General features: G+C 43.6%; 1 protein-coding gene across 5 annotated transcripts in view; it reads left to right on the top strand.

The window, feature by feature from the left end:
- tln2b (talin 2b) overlaps window positions 1–22380 on the top strand; it is a 75104-nt gene that overhangs the window by 45035 nt on the left and 7689 nt on the right. For 3 of the 5 annotated variants that reach the window (XM_047595974.1, XM_047595976.1, XM_047595973.1), the window contains exons 19-50: window positions 143–437; window positions 1463–1629; window positions 2337–2465; window positions 3538–3651; window positions 3770–3883; window positions 4005–4139; window positions 4270–4398; window positions 4488–4590; window positions 5447–5655; window positions 6386–6505; window positions 6645–6842; window positions 7383–7522; window positions 8262–8355; window positions 8774–8863; window positions 8982–9104; window positions 9711–9854; window positions 9939–10124; window positions 10256–10396; window positions 11063–11244; window positions 12061–12193; window positions 12307–12408; window positions 12534–12704; window positions 13380–13526; window positions 15929–16030; window positions 16160–16279; window positions 16951–17097; window positions 17974–18140; window positions 18545–18728; window positions 19149–19274; window positions 20633–20749; window positions 21268–21453; window positions 21920–22027. In XM_047595974.1, coding sequence (XP_047451930.1) covers window positions 143–437; window positions 1463–1629; window positions 2337–2465; window positions 3538–3651; window positions 3770–3883; window positions 4005–4139; window positions 4270–4398; window positions 4488–4590; window positions 5447–5655; window positions 6386–6505; window positions 6645–6842; window positions 7383–7522; window positions 8262–8355; window positions 8774–8863; window positions 8982–9104; window positions 9711–9854; window positions 9939–10124; window positions 10256–10396; window positions 11063–11244; window positions 12061–12193; window positions 12307–12408; window positions 12534–12704; window positions 13380–13526; window positions 15929–16030; window positions 16160–16279; window positions 16951–17097; window positions 17974–18140; window positions 18545–18728; window positions 19149–19274; window positions 20633–20749; window positions 21268–21453; window positions 21920–22027 — 4623 coding nt within the window. The remainder of the gene's footprint in view (window positions 1–142; window positions 438–1462; window positions 1630–2336; window positions 2466–3537; window positions 3652–3769; window positions 3884–4004; window positions 4140–4269; window positions 4399–4487; window positions 4591–5446; window positions 5656–6385; window positions 6506–6644; window positions 6843–7382; window positions 7523–8261; window positions 8356–8773; window positions 8864–8981; window positions 9105–9710; window positions 9855–9938; window positions 10125–10255; window positions 10397–11062; window positions 11245–12060; window positions 12194–12306; window positions 12409–12533; window positions 12705–13379; window positions 13527–15928; window positions 16031–16159; window positions 16280–16950; window positions 17098–17973; window positions 18141–18544; window positions 18729–19148; window positions 19275–20632; window positions 20750–21267; window positions 21454–21919; window positions 22028–22380) is intronic. The other 2 variants (XM_047595978.1, XM_047595977.1) reach the window with 1 other exon arrangement.

Here is a 22380-nt window from a genome sequence, read left to right as displayed (position 1 = left end):
GGGTTAGAAGGTTAGGGTTAGGGTTAGCCAATTTAGCACATATATGTTAATGATATGTTTTTAGCTTTTACTCGTTCTTGTGAAATAGGAATCATTGTACATATAGCCTTGATTCATCTGCCAATGTCTATGTGTGGTTCAGGTGGTGAGCCCGACTATCAGCTCCCCGGTGTGTCAGGAGCAGCTTGTTGAGGCCGGGAAGCTGGTGGACCGTTCCGTGGAAACCTGCGTCAAAGCTTGCCGCTCGGCCAGCGACGACGGCGAGCTGCTGAAGCAAGTCGGAGCCGCGGCTGGTGTGGTGAGCCAAGCCCTCAGCGACCTGCTGCAGCATGTCCGCCACTACGCGAGCTGCGGAGAGCCAATTGGACGCTACGACCAGGCCACAGACACTATTATGAACGTGACCGAGAACATTTTCACTTCCATGGGCGATGCTGGTGAGTACAAAAAGAATTCTTTAGCGCACGCCTGCTTTCTCTTGACTCATTCTTCATTGGGAGCCTTAAGATGTCGTCTTCATTTCTGTCTGTGTTAAGTGATCTTAAAAACCTTCTTGCCTGTTTCAAAGCTCAGCCTGTTTGTTATGGCTTGAGCCATGAGCCTGAAGAATTTTCAAACCCAGTCAGTTCTCAAGAGGTTGTAAGAAACATGTCATACAAAACCACTACAATGTTCACAATCTGGTCTCAATCAGCATCATGGAGGCTTTGAAATTTAACAGGAAACACATGACCGGAGCATTTATTTTGGAGGGAAAGCGCTTTTCTTCTATAAATCAGCGTTAAAAAATGAAAGTTTGCAGCAACAAATGAGCGTTTAAATGATGAAAGTCCGATCTATTGATAGATTCCCAAGGGCCATGGATGTAGGTTGTGAAGCACCTAGATGTCCTTTATAGACTTCTCTGGGTGACTTATTTTCTGAACTGCATGTGGGTGCCTGGGAAACACAGCTTTTTATAGCAGGTGTGTGGGCAGACGTTACATATATTGCAAAGATTTTCATTTTGTGTGAAAGAGGATGACTCACAGGAAACCTTCAGCTATAAGAGTACGTGAAGGGGAAAACAATGATGTGACTCTGCAGGAACACTTAAAGAAGTGTGTCTTACTGGATGCACTACGGTTGGATGTTATGGTATGAATTATTACACCATAAAAATGTATTGGTCATAACTACTGCTACTGAAATATCTCTTATATTCTTTTTAATATGTGTGGTTGTATCTGTGTTAATAGTATAATAATTTTGCAAATCAATAGGGGGGTTTAACCAACAACCTTTCAATGTATACACTGTATGTATAAACTGTTTTATATTGATCACATGGAACAAAACAGTTCTAACTCAAACTTGTGTTGCTGTGTGTTAAAGTTTTCATGTCACAAGTAGTATGCTTCCTTGATTCTGTTAAACATCTGTTGTGTTTGGTCGGGCGCTCACGTGCTGCTTGCGTCAACAGGTGAGATGGTGCGTCAGGCCAGGGTGTTAGCCCAAGCCACCTCTGACCTGGTCAACGCCATGAGATCCGACGCGGAGGCAGAAGTTGATGTTGACAACTCCAAGAAACTGCTCGCTGCGGCCAAACTCCTGGCTGATGCCACAGCTCGGATGGTGGAGGCTGCTAAAGTAAGGGAGTATACTCGTTTACTTCGTCTAATAACTTCTAATCTAATCTAATAGCATTCTGATTGATTAGTAGTTGACTCCAAATGAACGCAGTAGACATATACATCATTTAAAACCATTACATTGTACCCGTTTGATTAAGGTAATGTATTGTATTTAAATTTCCTGTAAGCCACTTCACTGCTTCAGCGTTTGTGTGTGCACGATGTTACAGTAAATCCAGTGTTAAAAGACCTAAAATGCTTTTCTTTGATAGAAAACAAGTCTTGGCATTACTGTATGCGCTAGCTACCAGCATCATTTCACATCCAAAATAAAAGGGTGCAGCATCAGTGGCTCTTAATGAGCCCCTGGCACTGTCGAGTAGGATATAATCAGTGTGAAATACCCAGGCAAGTGAAACGCTGCTTATGGCTCGTTAGATGTTTTTGATCTGTGACACATTAATCACCACATCACTGCCATTATCAAAGAGGAAGTGAGGATCTGGCACTGACGGTTTCCTTGGAAACTGTCAGAAAGCAGACAGAGCTAAATGCCGCTTCGCATCTATTGTATGACATGTATAACCAGAGTTGTTGAACTATTGCTGCTGTTACTGAGATCTGATAGCTTCTTTATGTACAGTATGCGTATTGGCGATATACGGCGTGTCCTGTGCGTGCACACATGTGCACATACGTGAATGTGTGTTCGTATGCCCTCAGGGGGCAGCTGCCTACCCAGAGAATGAAGACCAGCAGCAGAGGCTCAGAGAGGCTGCTGAGGGCCTACGTGTTGCCACAAACGCTGCAGCTCAGAACGCAATAAAGAAAAAACTGGTCAATAGGCTGGAGGTGAGTCACAGTCGACATCATCTTTTTTGTTGTATTCTTCTTTCCAGCAAAGACACCTCTCGTCCAAATGTCCCTTTTCTATTTTCTCTTACGTCTGTAGTAAAAACACAACATATATGTAGCAGAAATCAATGGAGAGCTTAGATGTTGGACAAAAGGCAACACATACAAGGATGCAAATAACGGAATGCTTCAGCAGTCATTTGTGCCAATACACTTCATTTATTATATTTGTCTGTACTATGTCTCTCTCCCATAGCAGTGAGCTATAAATCCCATTAGTGCTGTGAATGAACTATCTGAGTGTAGAGATCTGTGTTTAGCCCTTGGTATCAGTGTGCCCCTAATGACTACACTCTCTCTGCTCTAGAGCACCCAATGTTCAATTTCCCAGTCACATAAACTATGCATTACCCAGAGCTAGGATCAGCCTGCTATCAGACTTGCATCTGAGTCCGCTTTCCTGCATCAGATGGACACAGTAATGGTGCCAGCGGTCGCTTCCACCAGGGCATCGTATAAGCCACTGAAGACCAGAGTGTTGTGAATCTCACAGTGTGCATTTAGCAATTATCACATTTAAACTGCTTAGTTTCACCTGTTGTGTACAGACAAAATGTCATGCAGTTGTTTTGCAGATTTGTATATTATTTATTAAGCTATGAATACAAAATGAAACATACACGGTATACAACTCATTAGGCAGAAAATGCTAGAAGCATTTAGGTGTGTAATGATTTAATGTATAAATTCTTTTCATCCTCGTCTCCTCATCTACTCAGCAAAGAACGTCTTCCCCAGTCGCCGGTCTCAGTCAGTTCAGTGCTAGTCTTGCGTCGTGTGAATTCATGCGAAAACATAGCAAGTAAAGATTAAGCAATGCAATCCCGGGTATTTCCTTCCCCTTACGAAACATTTTGGTTGTGACCCCTCTTAGTCTGATTAGAAATCTGCCTGAGTACAGAAAAATGACAGCATAACACTGCACAGAGGAAAAGTGAATGTTCCTCTTGGCCAAGCACCACTGTCTTACTTCGGACTAAATTGATCCCCGTTTGTATCTTTGGAACAGATAGCTGCTAAGCAGGCGGCGGCTGCTGCTACTCAGACCATCGCAGCTGCCCAAAATGCTGCTGCTTCCAACAAAAATACCGTCTCACACCAGCAGTTAGTACACAGCTGCAAGGTATGATGATGATGATGATGAGTCTCTCTCGTGTAGTCTTTTGTGTTACAACTGGACTATTACACTTTGAGTCTGGTGTAGAATTTAGATAATACATTACTGGTACGTTTAATTTCAGGCGGTAGCAGATAGTATTCCCCAGTTGGTGCAAGGGATGAGGAGCAGCCAGTCCCAACCTGAAGAGCTAGGCCCCCAGCTCGCACTCATCATGGCCAGCCAGAGCTTCTTACAGGTAAGGGTTTCACCATGACACAGTTAGCAACTGTCTAACTCTGCATCGCAAGATAAACACAAAACCGCTGTTCTGCTAGAGATTATGAGTTTGTTGTTGTATTTCTGTCCCCGTCTCTCAGCCTGGAAGTAAGATGGTGACGTCTGCGAAGTCAGCAGTTCCAACCGTGGCCGACCAGGCTGCTGCTATGCAACTGGGCCAGTGTGCCAAGAATTTAGCTACCTGCCTGGCGGAGCTGAGGACTGCCACACAGAAGGTATCAACAACACTGTTGAGAGAGGGGAAACATTTAAATGTGTTACTAGCACGCGTCACGTCCAGAGACACCATTACATCTCTGCATAATTGATTGGGAGTTAACATTCATGTCTGTATATGTTTTGAAGGCCCACGAAGCCTGTGGACCTCTGGAGATCGACTCAGCCCTCAAAACCGTGCAGACTCTCAAGAGTGAGCTTCAGGATGCCAAGATGTCTGTCATAGACGCTCAACTCAAACCTCTTCCCGGGGAAACGGTGAGTAAACAACATCAGCTACGGTGGGGAGATTGTAATATCGTGCCATAAAGAAGATGGTTTATTCATGTTTTCTGTCGCTCACACAGCTGGAAAAGTGTGCTCAGGATTTGGGAAGCACATCCAAGGCCGTCGGCTCCTCCATGGCCCAGCTGCTGACATGTGCCGCACAGGGCAATGAGCATTATACAGGTACTGTGTTCAATGCGGAGAGTTGGTCTGGGGTTCAGTGGCTGTTTAGTTAAATTATTTAGTCTTTCTCGCTAGCTTGCTTACATTGCTGCAGAGTATAGGCATGGATCTCTGACTGTGATTTTTATTTGAAAAGCATTTTTCTAAACTGTGCCAAGTCGGAGTCTGAGGAAGCAAGTACAGGGTGTAATTTTGTATTTAGATATCAGTACTGCCTTAAACTAAAACATTGGAATCACGCCTGGTCTGGCTATTTTGTCATCAATTCTGGCCGAAACGAGGATATCCGTGAGGAGAAATGAAGACAGATACAGAAGAACGTTTCTAACAATGAATGCTCCCAGGCAGTACTTCATGCTGTGGCCCACGGTGCTGCTCGCTGCTCATTAATCTTTTTTTTTTTTTTTTCACTGGATTTAACATTCCATCAGCAAATGGCTCCACTCCACTGGTTAATGCAATTTGATGCAATTTGCCGCCCTTATCCTCAACGCTATGTATGTAATAAGTTGAGGGCACTTCCCATGTGGGGCCATATTTATTATATTAAGTCATTCATTTAAACAATGAGGTCATTTTAGCATCACCGTTTGCTCACAGTGTGGTGGAGTTAGCCCTTGCCAGTTGATTTGCACGATTCTATTAAAGTTGTATTAAAGACAGAAAATGTTCATACCTCTCAGTTTGTGGTGTTTAAATTGGACTGCTGCAAAGTAAAACTAATGAGTCTCATTTTTACATATTTAGTAAAACATCGATTTGGACACTATGAACCTAAAACGTCCTCTATGACTTGGGTCTTGAAATTCGTTCTGTGTGTTAAAACTTCTTCAACAGTGTTGCTGCTTGTTTGCAGGTGTTGCCGCTAGAGAAACAGCGCAGGCTTTAAGAACATTAGCTCAAGCAGCCAGAGGTGTAGCTGCCAGCACCAAGGAGCCTCAGGCTGCAGCTGCAATGCTGGACTCAGCTCAGTGTGTGATGGAGGGCTCGGCCATGCTGATCCACGAGGCTCACCAGGCGCTGGTTCATCCAGGAGACGCTGAGAGTCAGCAGAGACTGGCACAGGTAGAGTACGTCATAGTAATGCATATACAGTATATGAACACTGATCACCCACACAATTAAAACCACTAGCAGGTGACATGAACATCTTTTGACAATGCAATGTTCAGACATGTACCACCCACCTGGACCGGATCAGGCACCCCCAGCCCATAGCAATGTCCATTCTCTGATGAGTCTGTCTGAACTGTTTTTGAGGCACAAGGGAGACCTGCACAAGATTAGGAAGGTGGTCATAATGTTACGCTTGATCTGTGCATTACATAGACACATACACACATATATACACGCCCCCACACACATATATATGCGCCCAGAAGCAGTTCTATTCATGTAGTGATCACGTTGTTCTTCTCATCTCTCCCTCCTCCACTGATTTGTGAACATTTCTTTCTCTTTTTTTTTTTTCATAACAATCATCCCCTCTAAGCGTTGCTATTTTCTCTCCGCTGTGCCTTTCTCGTCTGGTATTCCTCTCTCAGGAGTGCCTGAGTAAAACTGCTCATTCTCCTGTAGCCCTTCAGGGGATAAACATATTGTTTGGCATATATCAGTGACAGCAGCATAAATTAGTGACACAGATTATTGTGCAGCGCCATGAGCTCAATTTGCATTTGAGATGTTTTTTTCCACATATAGCTTCGCTCTGGGGCTTTGTTGTGTAGAGCATTGTTACAATGACTAATGGTAACCCATTGACAGATGCTGTGCTGTTTTTTTTGTTTTTTTACAGGTGGCCAAAGCAGTATCACACTCCCTGAATAATTGTGTGAATTGCCTGCCAGGCCAGAAGGACGTCGACATGGCCCTCAGGAGCATTGGAGAGGCCAGCAAGAAGCTACTAGTGGATTTTGTGAGTCAACACCGGCATTTTATGTTTTCTAGACACAAAACATCTGTGTCTCGATTCAGATTGAAAACCCCTTAACATTCGCGGCTCCAGTGTTTATCTGCCATATTACGACCTAATTGTTGTGTCGTTGTGTTTGAAGCTCCCTCTCTGCAGCAAGACATTCCAGGAAGCGCAGACTGATCTGAACCACACAGCAGCTGAGCTCAACCACTCAGCAGGCGAGGTCGTCCACTCCTCTCGTGGAACAAGCAGCCAGCTGGCTGCGGCCTCGGGGAAGTTCAGCCAAGACTTTGATGAGTTCCTGGACGCCGGCATTGAAATGGCGGGACACACCCAAGTAGGTTTCCTGACGATGACCTATCAGTGCTCCGTTGAAATAGTTCAGTATTAATCCTCCGCCACCAGGATACGCGTGGAGAGCAGAGTCTTCAATTCTTTGATCGACTAAACGTGACATTAAATTAACACACAGTCACTCTTTGTCTCGCTCTATTACCTAAGCTATTTAAGTCATTTGTTAATTGGACCTTTTTATCTTATTCATTTAGGCACGTTCATTGTCCCCGAGTGCTCTAACACAGTCAGATGTAATGAGATCTTGTGATGTTCTAGTTCTGGTTATTTTGCTCATTAATTTAGAAAGATGGTCAGGGATTGGAGTTGATGTAGCATGACAGACGAGCTTTAATCAGACTCAAAGAGGCATACAAGGTGAGAAAAAAGAAAAAGATATTTGGTGGCAGAGACACACGGAATATGTCCTTAACTTGGCAGCTGTTGCCCAGATTTTAATATCGCTCTGAAAATATTTAATGCACATCTGAATGCATTTTTTTTTAATCACCTGCATTTTCTTTCTTTTCTCTTGCCTGTACAGAGCAAGGATGACCAGATCCAAGTCATTGGTAATCTGAAGAACATCTCCATGGCATCCAGTAAGCTGCTTCTGGCTGCCAAGTCTCTGTCTGTGGATCCAGGTGCAGCCAATGCTAAGAATCTTCTCGCTGTGGCAGCAAGGTGCGATACGATGATGCAGACAGCACTCGATATGCATCAGATTCTATTTTCACATGTTTTGGATGAATGTCATTCTGTGTTCTGTATTCTCCAAGAGACTCAGACAACAAGGAATTCTTAACTACCTCAATCCATACACCTGTTTAATTCCACATCACTATCTATCTATCTATCTATCTATCTATCTATCTATCTATCTATCTATCTATCTATCTATCTATCTATCTATCTATCTATCTATCTATCTATCTATCTATCTATCTATCTATCTATCTATTATGCTCATAAATCAGATTATGTGATAACTGTGAATCCTGGTCCAGATTAGCACCTGTTGCTAGTAATAATAGTTACAGAAGACATATCCCTGCTGCATCTGTATGCCACTCCTACTATGTGTCTGTTCGGCATTGCTAGAGGTAGCACGTATCCCCCCTCTTAGTGGAGAGAAGCCAAGCAGCTGGTCCCGCAGGGCTTTAGGCCTGACTGACTCCTCTCTGTCTAATTAGGAAGATGGAAGCCTTGGCTAGAGCCCGTCTGTGCTCAGCAAGGCAGAACACAAACTCAAGACAATCTCGGCACTCCTGTGCGCAGTGTTATCCAAACACAGCGAATAGCCAGCAGTGCCATGCTTGAGTAGGGGAAGTGAAAGCATGTGTGAGGGAAGCCAGCCTGTGCGTGCATGCAGAGGACACATGTGGGAACTTAAGAGGCTGTGTTGCTGCCTTGTGTGTTTCAGGGCGGTGACAGAGAGTATTAATCAGCTGATAACGCTCTGCACCCAGCAAGCAGCGGGACAGAAGGAGTGTGACAACGCCTTGAGGGAGTTGGAGGTAGCCATCCTCACATACTGTACACCGGACCACACACAGACCTGTGTTTTGTGCGTGCTGTGTTCGGTCACTCACATAAAGATGTTCATTGTAGACCGGCATTAAATTCAAATCAAGAGTAGCTGCTCGAGCAACACTGATTGAACAAGGGCATTTCGCATTTTGAAGCCTACAATCACTTATACTTTTCTATTAGAAATCCGTAATTGAAAATTACATTAATGCTACTCGTTTTATGGCCTCTGTTATCATGATTTATCACGGCTGCAAATTCCAATCAACTTGATTTACATTTATATTGTTTGCCTTTTTTAGCTCTAAATTAAGCGGGTGATAAATGCGTAAGGGTACGCCAGCAGAAATGCTCAATGGTGCGTCGGTTGTAGTCGAACTTAATACCATCTCTGTCTGCGAACAGGCTGTCAGAGGCCTCCTAGATAACCCCAATGAGCCTGTCAACGAACTCTCCTACTTTGACTGCATCGAGAGCGTCATGGAGAACTCAAAGGTACGGGCTTTCCGAAGTGAGCGCGCGGACTGTGTGCTTTAACTGTCAGAGATATTTTACACGGACGGCGGCTGAAGATCTAATTTGTACACACTTTCTCTATTTCCGCACGCCTCAGGTCTTAGGGGAGTCGATGGCAGGCATTTCTCAGCACTGCAAGACAGGTGATGTGGTAGCCTTTGGGGACAGTGTGGGTTTGGCGTCCAAAGCTCTGTGTGGGTTGACGGAGGCTGCAGGACAGGTGAGATCACAGCATTGTGCTTAGTGACTCTGACTTACTGTGCATCTGCTCTCAGATTTCTGCTCTTCACGCTTGTTATTTTGTCTTTTTCATGTTATATATAATATTCTTGAAAGAAACCACTGAAGTCTTCATCATGGAAATTGTCAATCATTTTTAATGTTTGCCTAAATCTCTAAATTCAAACCTCTTGAGCAGGTGGAAAGCACTCATAAATGGTAATTAAGCTCTACTCAGAATATTTTCATTGGACACGATGACAGCGGTGCGAGACGAGCCAAGTTTTATTGGAGGTTTTACAGACTCCCACCCTCAAAGCTGTAAAATGACATCCTCGTCTCTATGCGAGATTCACTTTCCTTCTCTAGAAAAAGGGCACACTCTGACACATCTTTTGTTTGCTCTGCTTATCTACTTCCTGGAAGCACCCCTTTTGTGTGCAGTTAGAATCTGCATGTACTGCATCTATTCATGTTTTTATTTGCAGGAGAATGCCGACTGCTTGTGGGTGTTCTTAGCTTGTCTGTGACAACAAATGTGAAAGAAAATACCAAGTGTCAAGCTGGCGCGTTTCTTTTCTCACGGTTTCTCTTTTCTATCCTGTAGGCCTCTTACCTCGTAGGTGTTTCCGATCCCAACAGTCAGTCAGGCCACGAAGGCTTAGTGGATCCCATACAGTTTGCACGGGCACACCAAGCTATACAGATGGCTTGTCAGAACTTAGTGGACCCAGCCAGTAGTCCGTCGCAGGTAAGATGTGGCTTCAAGTAAATGCTGACCTCAAGTGCGAAAAGATAAAACTGACCTCACCTTTCGCGTGTGTTTGTTGGTAAGGTTTTGTCTGCAGCAACAATTGTAGCCAAGCACACCTCAGCCCTCTGTAACGCCTGTCGCCTGGCCTCCTCTAAAACGTCCAACCCCGTGGCCAGGAGGCAGTTTGTCCAGTCAGCCAAAGAGGTGGCCAACACCACAGCCAACCTCGTCAAAACCATCAAGGTCAACTCCCCAACTGATCAAAACGTTGAGTGTATATTTGTTACAGAAATTCGTTTTTCGTCTGGTGAGATCCTGCAGATGTGTGTAACAGCTCAGTCGCTTTCAAAGATGTGGCCGGAAAGGACAAATATTCATATTATGTTGTCTTCTCTTAGGGCCTGGATGGGGATTTTTCAGAGGATAACAGAAACAGGTGTCGTATTGCTACAGCCCCTCTCCTTGAGGCTGTGGAAAACCTCTCAACCTTTGCCAGCAACCCTGAGTTTGCAAGCATCCCAGCTCAGATCAGCAATGAGGTATTCATCAGTCCATGTAACATTTAGAGCATTATTTTTAATCATGTTTCAGTTGCTAATGACCTCATGAAACTAATATCCTTTATGAGATCCTCTGTTCCCAGAAACATTACGTTGGTAAATGCTTTACACTCTTTGTACACAAGAACTTGGAGCTACTCTTCTGAGAGGTTAAATAATGTGTTTGTGACTTGTGCACACTTATATGAGGCGATACAAAAAGGTTTTCACAGCATTCATGAAGAAAACCAGGTTGAGGTGCAATTTTGCCCTCTCTGTTAATGTCAGAAAAAGGTTCATGGAGAAAGATGTTTTTTTTTTTTTTTTTTTTTTTCCATTTCTCCTAAAAGCTTTATAGCTGTAATCTGTCGGGGGGTTGTGTTTTACAGCACTTTCTCTCGGCACAGCTGCTCTAATCTTCATCTTGTTAATGTAATTGTCAAGGGGGGTTTAAGCTCGTATCATAAAGACTGAAGGTGTTCCTTTCTTCGTCTGTGTAAAGCTGCCTTTCTAATCTCATCCCTCCCTTTGATTACACCTTTGATCTCTCCAAGGTAGTCAAGGAATATTAACAACTTTGTCAGACCAGTGTGGCTACCTCCTAGCTGTTGAGCTGTTACCTGGGCTGTTGTTTCACCTCCGCTAATCTCTTTCCTTTTTCCACAGGGCTCAGTGGCACAGGAGCCCATTGTGCGTTCCGCCCGCTCCATGCTCGACAGCTCCACTTACCTTCTAGAAACGGCCCGCTCGCTGGTCCTCAACCCCAAAGATCCCCCCTCCTGGTCCATACTAGCTGGCCACTCAAGGACAGTTTCTGATTCCATTAAGAGTCTCATCACCTCCATTAGGTTGGTATTAATCCCACCCACTAAAACATTTGTCCCTGCAGCGTCATGTTGAATAAAGCTAATAAAGGTTTGCTCACAGCTGGATGAACCTGGGGAGCGTGTGCTGTTACTGCTGTTCAGTTGGCGTTTGAATTGCCACATTAGTTTATAGCTGCTGAGATCCCCGCTGCTTTGCTATAGATTATTGATCACTAAAGAAGAGTGTATGGATGTTAAGACCTGCTGAATCACAATTCACCACATCGTTCCCCACCCATTCAATCCTAAAAACTCCTTTCACTTACCAAACTCTCTCAGCCGCTAAGACTTAAAATAGACTGCATTTGATTTAACCTTGGCTGACAGCATTTTTAAAGGAACAGTTCAGCATTTGAGCTTTTTTTTTTTCTGCATTCTCGCTGAGCATTAGATGAGAAATGATGAAACTCGTCTGTATGCTAAGTACGAATCCTGAGCCAGCAGCTTATTAGCCAGGTTGAGTATTATGAGTGTCTGCTGGTTGCCTGGTAACCTCATGGCAGTGACATGACTCTAGGAAGTGCAACGCGCTGCTAGCATGAAATTGTAAATTCCACATTAAACAATATGTTAATCAGGGAGCTATAGAGGTACTAGAGGTGGATGGCGGATTTGTTTTCATCTTGGCTTAGAGCCAGGCAAGCTGCTTCTTGTTTTTCTCTATGATAAGCTGAACAGACAGGATAATAAAATACAAAAATGTGTTTCTTAAGTCTATTTTATATTTATTAAATATATATCTATGGGGTTATCTGCAAAACAGTGTACAAATATACGTGCATTTTAATATGACAACAGGGACAAGGCACCAGGACAGCGGGAGTGTGATTACTCCATTGATAACATCAATAAGTGTATCCGGGACATTGAACAAGCTTCCCTAGCTGCAGTTGGACAGACCCTTCCCTGCAGAGATGATATCTCCATGGAAGTGAGTTGAAGTACTCCATCAACTCTATATTGTGTGGGAGTCAGAAATAAATGGGAACTATACTCTTACTCTCGTGACTTCTACTGTACTGCTCTGTGGCTATAACTCACCAGGCGCTCCAGGATCAGCTGACATCCTCTGTGCAAGAGATCGGCCATCTGATAGATCCGGTCTCCACAACGGCCCGAGGCGAAGCCGCCCAGCTAGGACACAAGGTGCTGGTCTGGCCGTATCTCTTCATCCTCTGGATTTAGAAAGATTTCAAAAGCACACTCCTTTTGATTTTCTCAGTTGTGGTTCCACACTTTCTCAGACAAATCTCTGAAACATATTCTCCCAGGTGACTCAGCTGGCCAGTTACTTTGATCCTCTCATTGTGGCGTCGGTGGGACTGGCTTCAAAGCTGCACGACCACCAGCAGCAGATGACCATCCTGGACCAGACCAAGACGCTGTCTGAGTCTGCCCTGCAGATGCTTTATGCTGCCAAGGAAGGCGGGGGAAACCCAAAGGTACTAAGTGGGTTATAATGTCGATGTAGGCAGAGTGGTTAGCGAGCAGATCAAGCCAGACGTGGAATAATAATGGTTTTTGATATGAGGAATTTCATTAGTCCCCAGTTTATGTAATTGTGTCTTCTGTAATCTCATATATTCTAATTTGAGCATTAAATTATTCCTGTATTAAACCGAATTGCTGAAACTCCAGGGATTTCTTTTACAAGGTTTATGCCCCTCTATTATAGTTAAAATTTCTATTTTAATGTCTGTTTTAAAAAAAAATGGCAAAACCTCTAATCCCATGATCTGATAACAACTTTTACTGGATATCTACTACCACGATTACAGCCATAAAATAGTAATAGGACTTTTCTTGTCAGACTCTCTGACAGTCAAGAGTCCTAAGAGTCTTTTTTTTTTACAACTAAATTTTAATATATTTCATATTAATGTCAAGCTGTTTTACAGTAATATTATTGTAAAATGTGAAACTTGGAGTTTGAATTATTAGAAGGGGATTAGAGGATGCAGCAGCAAGGATCCAGGCTAGTGTAGTGTCCTCTAGAGAGACGCTGACTTCTTTCCAGCTGCAGGGACACCGTGGAGCAGTTGTCAAGTTGATAAATTTTCTTCTAGATAAAGCAAGACGGTGTCACACAAACGTTAATCAGCTGACCGTGTCCTTAGGCGTCCCACACCCACGACGCCATCTCTGAAGCGGCCCAGCTGATGAAGGAGGCCGTGGACGACATCATGGTGACTTTGAACGAGGCGGCAAGTGAGGGTGGCATGGTTGGGGGCATGGTGGAGTCCATCGCTGAGGCAATGGGCCGGGTGAGTAAGTGTGCATACGTGTGTGTTTTGACAGAGGCCGTATGAATACGTGCTGCGGTGTCATAGGAGGCCTTCTCAGGTGGTTTGAATGGATTCCAGGTTGACATTTGTTCCATATTTTATTTGTCTGGAGGCAGAATGAGCTTGCCCTGGAAGAGTAATTCCACAGTGGGTGTTCTCAGAGTGTGTCCTTGTCAGTGACTCTCATTAGTCCGATAGATGACAAGTTTTAAATCGACAGCCCACTGGTGATGTTAGCTGTCATTCACCCTGCAAGGGGACATGTCTGTGTGTTGACAGTGCAGTTAATAATTGACAAGGATCTGCACATACTCAGACACAATACACTTGGCTTAACCTTCCCTTTTTTACCCTCTGTTTAACGGTAGCATGGCAACCATGCTAAAAGGTCATTAGTGTACATATTTAAAACCCCATTTACAAAATTAATACATAAAAAGGTATACATTTGCATTTTTTTATTGTTAAGAACGTATTTATTAGGTAACAAACCATACGTCAAAATAAAATCATAATTTCTTAATGACTTTGTGTGCAGCAACACATGTACTTTATTTCACATGTTAGGTATGAGAAGAAGATCATGAGAATATGTCCAGGACAGGGTTCCTTTCTAAAATCTGCGTCAAAATACAAAATTAGATGCATTCTCTGACCTTGATAGATGTGGGCATTTTGACTTTGATTACCTGCAGCTGCAGTCTGTATCTGGAAGGTCTTGCTTTTGTGCGCTCTAGTTCTGTTTGACTTCATTCAGGAAAGAAAGGGACAATGCACTTTAATGAACAGTACAATGTACATATAAATGTACCAGATTATAGCCCGAAGGCTAGTTTCCATCTGCAGTCCCTTAGCAGGTTGGATGTAGTTGTGAGCAGACATGCGGGATGACAAAAAAAAAAAAAAAAAAGAGCATCATGGAATGTAAAACATGAGAGCGGCACTATCAGATAAGGAACACTGTATTTGTTTAAAGTTGTTAACGTGGCTCCTAAACAAGAGAAAGGAGTCTAACATAACACCTAAGTATTTAAACTCTAAACAACGTTCAATTCCTCAGTTCCTAAAAATAGATTGGAATGTGTTTAAGTTAAGGATTGTTTTGTAAAGAACATTTTTGTGTGTGTTCAAGAGCCTAGTCTGAATATGGGTCAGAGCAATAGATAGTGCACGTGCTATCTCCTGAGGATTTTTGCCTCCCCTAAAAATTACCGTATCATCGACATATAATTGTGCATCCACATTAAGACAAAAATCTGGTAAATCATTGTTACAACAAGAAAATAAAATGGGCTCTAATATGGAGCCTTGAGGGACCCCTGTTGGGCAGCCCAGGTAAGAGGAGCTGATACCATCAACCACGGTACATTGTTTTCTATGGGACAGATAAGATTCAAACCATGTGATAGCTTGTACAGAGAAGTTGAAGCGAGACAGTTTGGCAAACAAAACTTTATGGTTGACGGCGTCAAACACTTTTTTTCAAACCTAAAAACACAGCACCTACACAACATTTTTTTTTATCCAATTGACTTTTACATTTCTCCATAAGTATGACCAGTGCAGACTGTGTAGAGTGATGTTGTCTGAAACCGAACGCATGGGATGTAGAGGGGGTTGATTACTGGTAATAAAATCTATTATTTGTTTGGAAAATAATCTGTTTTTCAATTATTTTAGAGATGATGGGCAAAATACTAATAGGCCTGTAATTGTTCATGTCAGAGCTACGTCCAGGGGTTAGGAGCAGGGGTAACTGGGGTCCACTTCCATGCACCACGAACCACCGAATGCCTGATAGATAAATTAACTGAGGCATGATTGGAGGAACTCATGGATATCCTTGGCTTCAGAGTTATTCAAAGAACTAATGATATTAATGACTTCTGTCTCAGAGATTTATTGAATACACTATTTGTGGCAGTGAGTTATCTGTCGTACTGCCTACCAGACTATCAGAGCATGATGATACGATGAGATGAACTCTTTAGATATATCTTTGATGGCTTTATGAAAAACAAATTTAATTCCTGTGCCAGGATAACAGGGTTTCACACCAGTCAACCTTTAATTCTAGATTTTTAGTTTCCGACTTGCATTGTCTCTCTGCTATTTATTTATATTCTGCCAGATTCAATATCAATCAATATCAATATCATATCTCATGGGGGACACTTAATGGAACATTAATAAACCTGTGCCTTTGCTGCAGTGACAAATCAAAATGTCTACTGTGAAATCGGTCAGTGCCAATCCATACGATAAAGAATATCACTACGTGCTAATATGCAATCTCACATAAATGGAAGTATCTATTACTAAAAATACATTGATTAGCTATTTAAACCCTAAAATAAGTACTAAAAGGTTGATCTTCACAGCTGGATGAAGGAACACCTCCTGAACCTGAAGGCTCCTTTGTGGACTACCAGACAACGATGGTGAAGTTCTCCAAGGCCATCGCCATCACTGCACAGGAAATGGTGAGCACACCAATCCACTAACACACCAGTGCCTTGTTCCTGTGCATTTTCCATTGCATTTCCATTTTTTTTTATTCCATCCATGTTTTTCTTCAATCTGCTCATGATGTATGTTCCCTTCATACCCAGATGACCAAGTCAGTGACCTGCCCTGAAGAGCTCGGCGGCCTCGCCTCTCAGGTGACAGTGGACTATGGACAGCTAGCACACCAAGGACGCCTCGCTGCTGCCACTGCAGAGCCAGAGGAGGTGAGAGGTTTTGCTCGCTTTCATGTGGAGGATGTGGGGAGACAACGACTCGCATGACAGATTGAATTCATCATGCCATGCACTGTGTCTTTTTCCAATTGTACCTCTGAAATGCCAGACTGAAATAACAGCTAAGGTCTGAATTTTAACACCAAAATGGTTCCGGATGTGTTCGCTCACACACCGATCAGAGCACACATTTGCTGTTCTTTGATATGATTTCTCGTCCTCAAGGCTGTGCCAACAGAGTGAGATCAAACAGAAGTATACCCCTTCAGCATCCATCTCTCCCTGCACCCTGAGAGACCCACATACTCTTTACTTAAATCTTGTCTATGTTGTCTAAAGGACACTAATGTGCGTAAATATTGCTCTAACAAGCACACAGCCCTTATCAATATCTTGTGTATGGCAGGCTGTTGGAAACCCAGCTGGTTACCATAGCGACATTGTGCCTCGACAAGTCTAAAATCCTATAGTGATGCTTGTAATGAAGTACCACCCACCCGCGAATTGCAGTCTGGAAATTAAAGGTGTAGTGCCAGCAGTTGTTCTCTGAGGGTGCTTGAAATCGTTCTCTATCCACCCGCTGGCTAAGTGATATGCCAGTTTAGGAGATGACTGTGATAGTGTAGCATAGTGACACACATGATCGCTGGTTATGCTTTCAGGTTGGTTTCCAGATAAAGACGAGGGTGCAAGACCTGGGCCACGGCTGTATTTACCTTGTCCAGAAAGCTGGAGCCCTGCAGCTTAGCCCCACTGACAGCTTCTCCAAAAGAGAGCTCATCGAGTGCGCCCGCGCAGTCACAGAGAAGGTAAGTTGGACATCAATAAACTGGTACAGGCCTCTAAAGAGGCTTATTTTTAAATTTATTTTCGACTAAAGAAAGTTTATTTTTTCGCTCTCTCTGCTCTTTGAAGGTTAGGAGCGACATCAACTCATCATTTGCATTTTTATGAAAATACATTTCATGCATTCCTCAGTAGTGTCGCCGCATATGCAGTCGTTTAAATAGCAATAAATAAGCGCGTGCCATTTTTAGATTTAATAAGCAATTCATTTATTGCTTTTTACATTTTAGCTCTAGCCTTAATGCTGCAACCATTTGAATAGGGAAGGTTTAATGAATTTGAGTTGTAGTAAACTGGTGCTTTGCTGCATTAATGTAGCTCTGACGAGGGCATGCTCTCCTGACCACCCTCGCATTATGCAGTTAATATACTGATGTCTCCATGAACCTGGCAGCTTCGAGCCTTCTGCACACAAATTTTCCGTCCACTCTGAGGCAATGATTTGATTCAGTTTATATATCAAACGTGAGTAATTTGTGGCGTGTACCTCTCAGCGCTTTCCATTTGTTCATGAGCGATGAGCAGACATAAGTCTTCAAGGGAGTTGTATGATTTGCATCGTTGACTTAACGTGATTAAGCGGCGAACTCTGATTTGAAGCCAGTGTAATCATTCTCTCTTCTCTTACTCCCAGCTTCCTTGTGCACTCCAGGTCCTTGCACTCTTTGACTCCAAACATTTGTAACCTGACTCATCCAGATTCTGAAAGATTCTGCTAATACCTTATACAAATGAAGTACACTTTAGCCATTAAATGTTCTGTTTTACACTCTTGAATGCGTCGCGTCTAAAGGGGTCTTTCTGTGTATCTTATGCAATTCTTCACATGTTCTACGCAGGTGTCCTTGGTACTGTCGGCGCTGCAAGCGGGAAACAAAGGCACCCAGGCCTGTATCACGGCAGCAAGCGCAGTTTCAGGAATTATCGCTGACCTGGACACCACCATCATGTTTGCCTCAGCTGGAACGCTGAACCCCGAGAATGAAGAGTCTTTTGCTGACCACAGGTGCGAGGACCTTAACATGGATAAGACATGTAGACTAAGACATGCAATGAAATAAGAACCTGTAAAAGAAAAGATCAGATTTCAAAATATTTCAAATATTAGATTAATAGCCTTTCAAAGATTAGGGTTAAATGGAGCAAGTATAATTTTTTTGAGTGCAGTTTAGTTTCTAGCTTTCTACAAAATTCCACAGCACCCATTTTCTTCTAATGGCTCACTCGGTAGTAGTGCAATTTGCCAACAAAGCTGAATGCTGTCATACATTACACATAATTAATTTTAATTGAAAATTATCCTTGCTGAAGGAACATTTTAGTATAGAAAAGCAGACACAGCTTCCTTTCATGTTGACGGGGCGTGAGGGTGGAGCAGATTGTGATGCATTAATGTGTCCCGTCCTTCAGGGAAAGCATCTTGAAGACGGCCAAGGCACTGGTGGAAGACACCAAGCTGCTGGTGGCTGGTGCTGCGTCCAGCCAGGACAAACTGGCCCAGGCTGCCCAGTCCTCAGCCAAGACCATCACTCAGCTCACTGAGGTGGTCAAACTGGGAGCAACCAGCATGGGCTCTGAGGACCCTGAGACGCAGGTGATGGGAAGCGAAAGGGCACTAAACTCTTTCTATTACTGTCACACATGTTCAGGCCCTGTGCAGTAGCAGTCATATTCTTTTATTTCCTCAAAGATTTTAACGTACTTAAATGCTTTTGTTCTTTTGCTGCATGGTTCTGTAACAAATTATTGTCATTCTATTCATCTGCAGTAATTGTCTGCTATCTTGCTGCGCGCTCCATGTTAAATCCTTGGTGTAATTGCATTTTCATCTGATACACATTGTGTCTCTTCTTTCTCCTGTGTACGCCTGTATCTCTGCCCTCCACCAGGTCTGAAGTATCATGACTAGGTGGGGGCGATAACAGCTGCCGTGTTAAATCCTCTCTCCGGGGCGCAGCTGATAAACCTATACTCTAACCATTGTGCCGTATTGACTCCGGCTCTGTCTCCTCAGGTGGTTCTGATAAACGCGGTGAGGGATGTGGCAAAGGCTCTGGCCGAACTCATCGGCGCCACCAAATGCGCTGCCGGCAAACCGGCGGACGACCCGTCCATGTATCAGCTGAAGAGCGCCGCCAAGGTAAAGGAAGAGACCTCTCGGACGAGCGACTGCCATGTCTGGCTTAGCCGTGTGTGTTCGTTTCAGCCACTCTCCTCTTATTTGTTGTTGCTTTCCTGGCGCTCCTTCGCTGAGAGGATGCCACTGTAGCATTCTCTCTTTTTATTATTGCTGTGTTTAGTTTCATATATCCGGTAGCACGGTGGAAAGCATTTTACAAGAGGATATGTCAGTTCTTATCAGGGCGTATGAGGCTCTATCTCTGGGACTAAATCCGTCACTGGGTTAGAGTCCGTGTCCATGCATTTGTCTACGTGACAGACAGGATACTGACAACTATATATAACAACTATATTTTCTGTGTGTGATCACTGGAACTATAGCTGTGCATTTTTTCCCCATCTGTTTATGATACAAGCACACAAGGGGTTTTTGGATTCCTGCAAACATGCAATATTTAGTATTCAGGTTAGAAAAAAGTGCATAATATAGAGCATTCAGAGAGCGACGTTTAATATAAAAATCTATTATGTTGCAGATTTCAGACAAACTCCATACATGTTCATGTTGAAGAATAGATCAGAGAAAGGATGTTGAACTCTTGTGCCTTCTTGGGTGGACTACACATCATTCAAGAGAAGAGGGATGTTATTTAAGTCCTGCTATGGTCCCCCTGACCACAGTCGCAGCTGTACACTGCGGAGGAACAAAGCTGCATATCAGACCTTTAGCATGTAACCCTGTCGCAGCTGTGTGCTGTTGCAGTGAGTCTTCTTACATCAAAGTGTTTTAATTTGAACCAGACCTTCAGATCTTAAAACTGAAGCAAAAAAAAAAAAAAAAAGCTTCCTTGGTTCCTTGGTTAAGATAGATATTTTTATTTATTTAGTCACCCTACCAATCACAGCATGTACCTCGCACTGTTCCACGGGCTTTCCTGTGTTCTCTCATCTAAATGGAATTAAGGCCACCCGCGGCCGTGGACATGTTGACAGATTGTTTCTGTTCCACCAACATATGGTGACCCCCCAAATGGGACCCTCTGGAACCCTTGGCGATCATGTTTCTCAAATTCCGAACCTAAAAAAAATGCTCACTTTGCCAAATTCAGGGCAGGTAGAGAAAAATGACCGCGAGTAAAATAAAATTTTAAAAATCATGTTTTGTCACTTTATAAACTGCATAATCACTCGTAAACCAAGTGTATCACTTAGTCTTATCTGTCTTTTGCTGGTTCCTTTTCCCCGAATAAACACAAAAACACATTAATTCACCGTAAAGGTATCAGTGAAGAAAAAATCAAAAATTTCACCTTAGAGGAGAAACAGCTCCACCTTCTGGTTTGAGCCAGAGCCTCATTATTGCTCTGTGTTTGACAGGTCATGGTGACGAACGTGACGTCTCTTCTGAAAACGGTGAAGGCAGTGGAGGATGAAGCCACTCGTGGGACGAGGGCACTGGAGGCCACCATCGAGTGCATCAAGCAGGAGCTGACAGTAAGAGCGCCCGACAGGCCGAACCTCTTCTTTATGGTCTGTTGGGAGTCCAATGATGAGACACAGGCTCTCTGTAAAGCTGGCTCGAACAGGGTCAGGCATATCAGTGTCTATTATTCTGAACAAAACAGAGAAGGTTTTTGTTCTTTTTTTTTTTTTTTCCCATTATTATCTGTCCAGCTCCTTTCCTCCTCCTTCACTCAGCCCCTGCAGGGTTCCCACAGCTCTTATCAGGGTCTGGGTAGCAGACACAGGCAGAGTGAGAAAGGAAGATGAGCTTGTTTTTTCTTTTTGTAATTTACTGCTAATCCTTATCAGAGGACCCCCAGCCCAAGAGGAGATTTTACGAAATGCTGCTCTACAACTCCTAATTTTACTTATACCTTCAGTATATCATTTTCTGTACAGCTTATGTTCCTGTGCACTTCATAGTTTCTTCTCTGAGAATGCTCTCATAGGCATTAACATGTCTGAACCCCGCGCCTATATCCGACCACCTGTGTAAATCATCATGACAGGTGTTCCAGTCCAAGGACGTCCCGGACAAGTCCACCTCACCCGAGGAGTTCACCCGCATGACAAAGGGCATCACCATAGCAACAGCCAAAGCAGTGGCCGCGGGCAACTCTGCTCAGCAGGAGGACGCGATCGCCACTGCCAACCTGAGCCGCAAAGCCATCTCCGATATGCTGACTACCTGCAAGGTGCTAATCCAAACCGGCCCTGCCAAAACAGGCCTCACGCAGGCAACGCCGGGGCTGCCAGGGAACACGTGAGCCCAGCCTGCTGGGAGCAGATAATGCAGAGTCTAGTATACTTTATGGCTGCTCCCGCCGGTCGTGACTCGTCACTTTTTCAAAGTTGCGCAGTGAAGCGTCAGACAGGGTGTCCTTCAGCACTTCCTGCGCGGCGATTGTAACAAGACAAAAACAGATAGATCCCAGCGCGTCGGCGTTGCCTCGAATCAAGGCGTCATAAAACAAAATGCTGAAGATTTTTTTTTTATCTGCTAGGATTTTATTTGGAATTAGATAACGTGCAGTGCACGCGTAAAGTGATCTAAAGGCCCCTCATGACGTGTTTTATGCATTACGCCATTCCCACCAGACTAGGGTTTTGTCTTTGTCTGCCTTAAATTTCTTTTTCAACACTGTTTTCTCACTCTAACAGCAAGCAGCATATCACCCCGAAGTGAGTGAAGAGTTAAGGATCAAGGCCCTGCAGTTTGGCTCTGAGTGCACCACCGGATATATCAACCTTCTGGAGCAAGTGCTGCAGGTTGGAATGAAGCCGTCGCATGTCTCATAAATAAAGGATGCAAGTGATTCATGTGTTTGTGTGTGTGTCTCTAGCTGTGAGTGATTGTCTCACACCCAAAAACGTTCATCCATAGATAAAAAAAAAAAAAAAGGCAACGCACTGAATGTAGAAATTACGGTGTGTTGTGCCATATATGTAGACGACTGTAGAATTTCATTTCATTTCTAATCATATTATAAGAATATATATCATTTAGCCACCACACAGGCCATGTCCATTCTCTGATACGTCACAATAGGTTTGGAGGCACAAGGGAGACCTACAAAATATTAGGAAGGTGGCCATAATTTTATGCCTGATCAGTGTAGATG

This window comes from Mugil cephalus, chromosome 10 (assembly GCF_022458985.1).
Source record: "Mugil cephalus isolate CIBA_MC_2020 chromosome 10, CIBA_Mcephalus_1.1, whole genome shotgun sequence".
In the NCBI taxonomy this organism is placed as follows: domain Eukaryota; kingdom Metazoa; phylum Chordata; class Actinopteri; order Mugiliformes; family Mugilidae; genus Mugil; species Mugil cephalus.
This window is presented reverse-complemented; position numbering and strand designations above follow the sequence as displayed.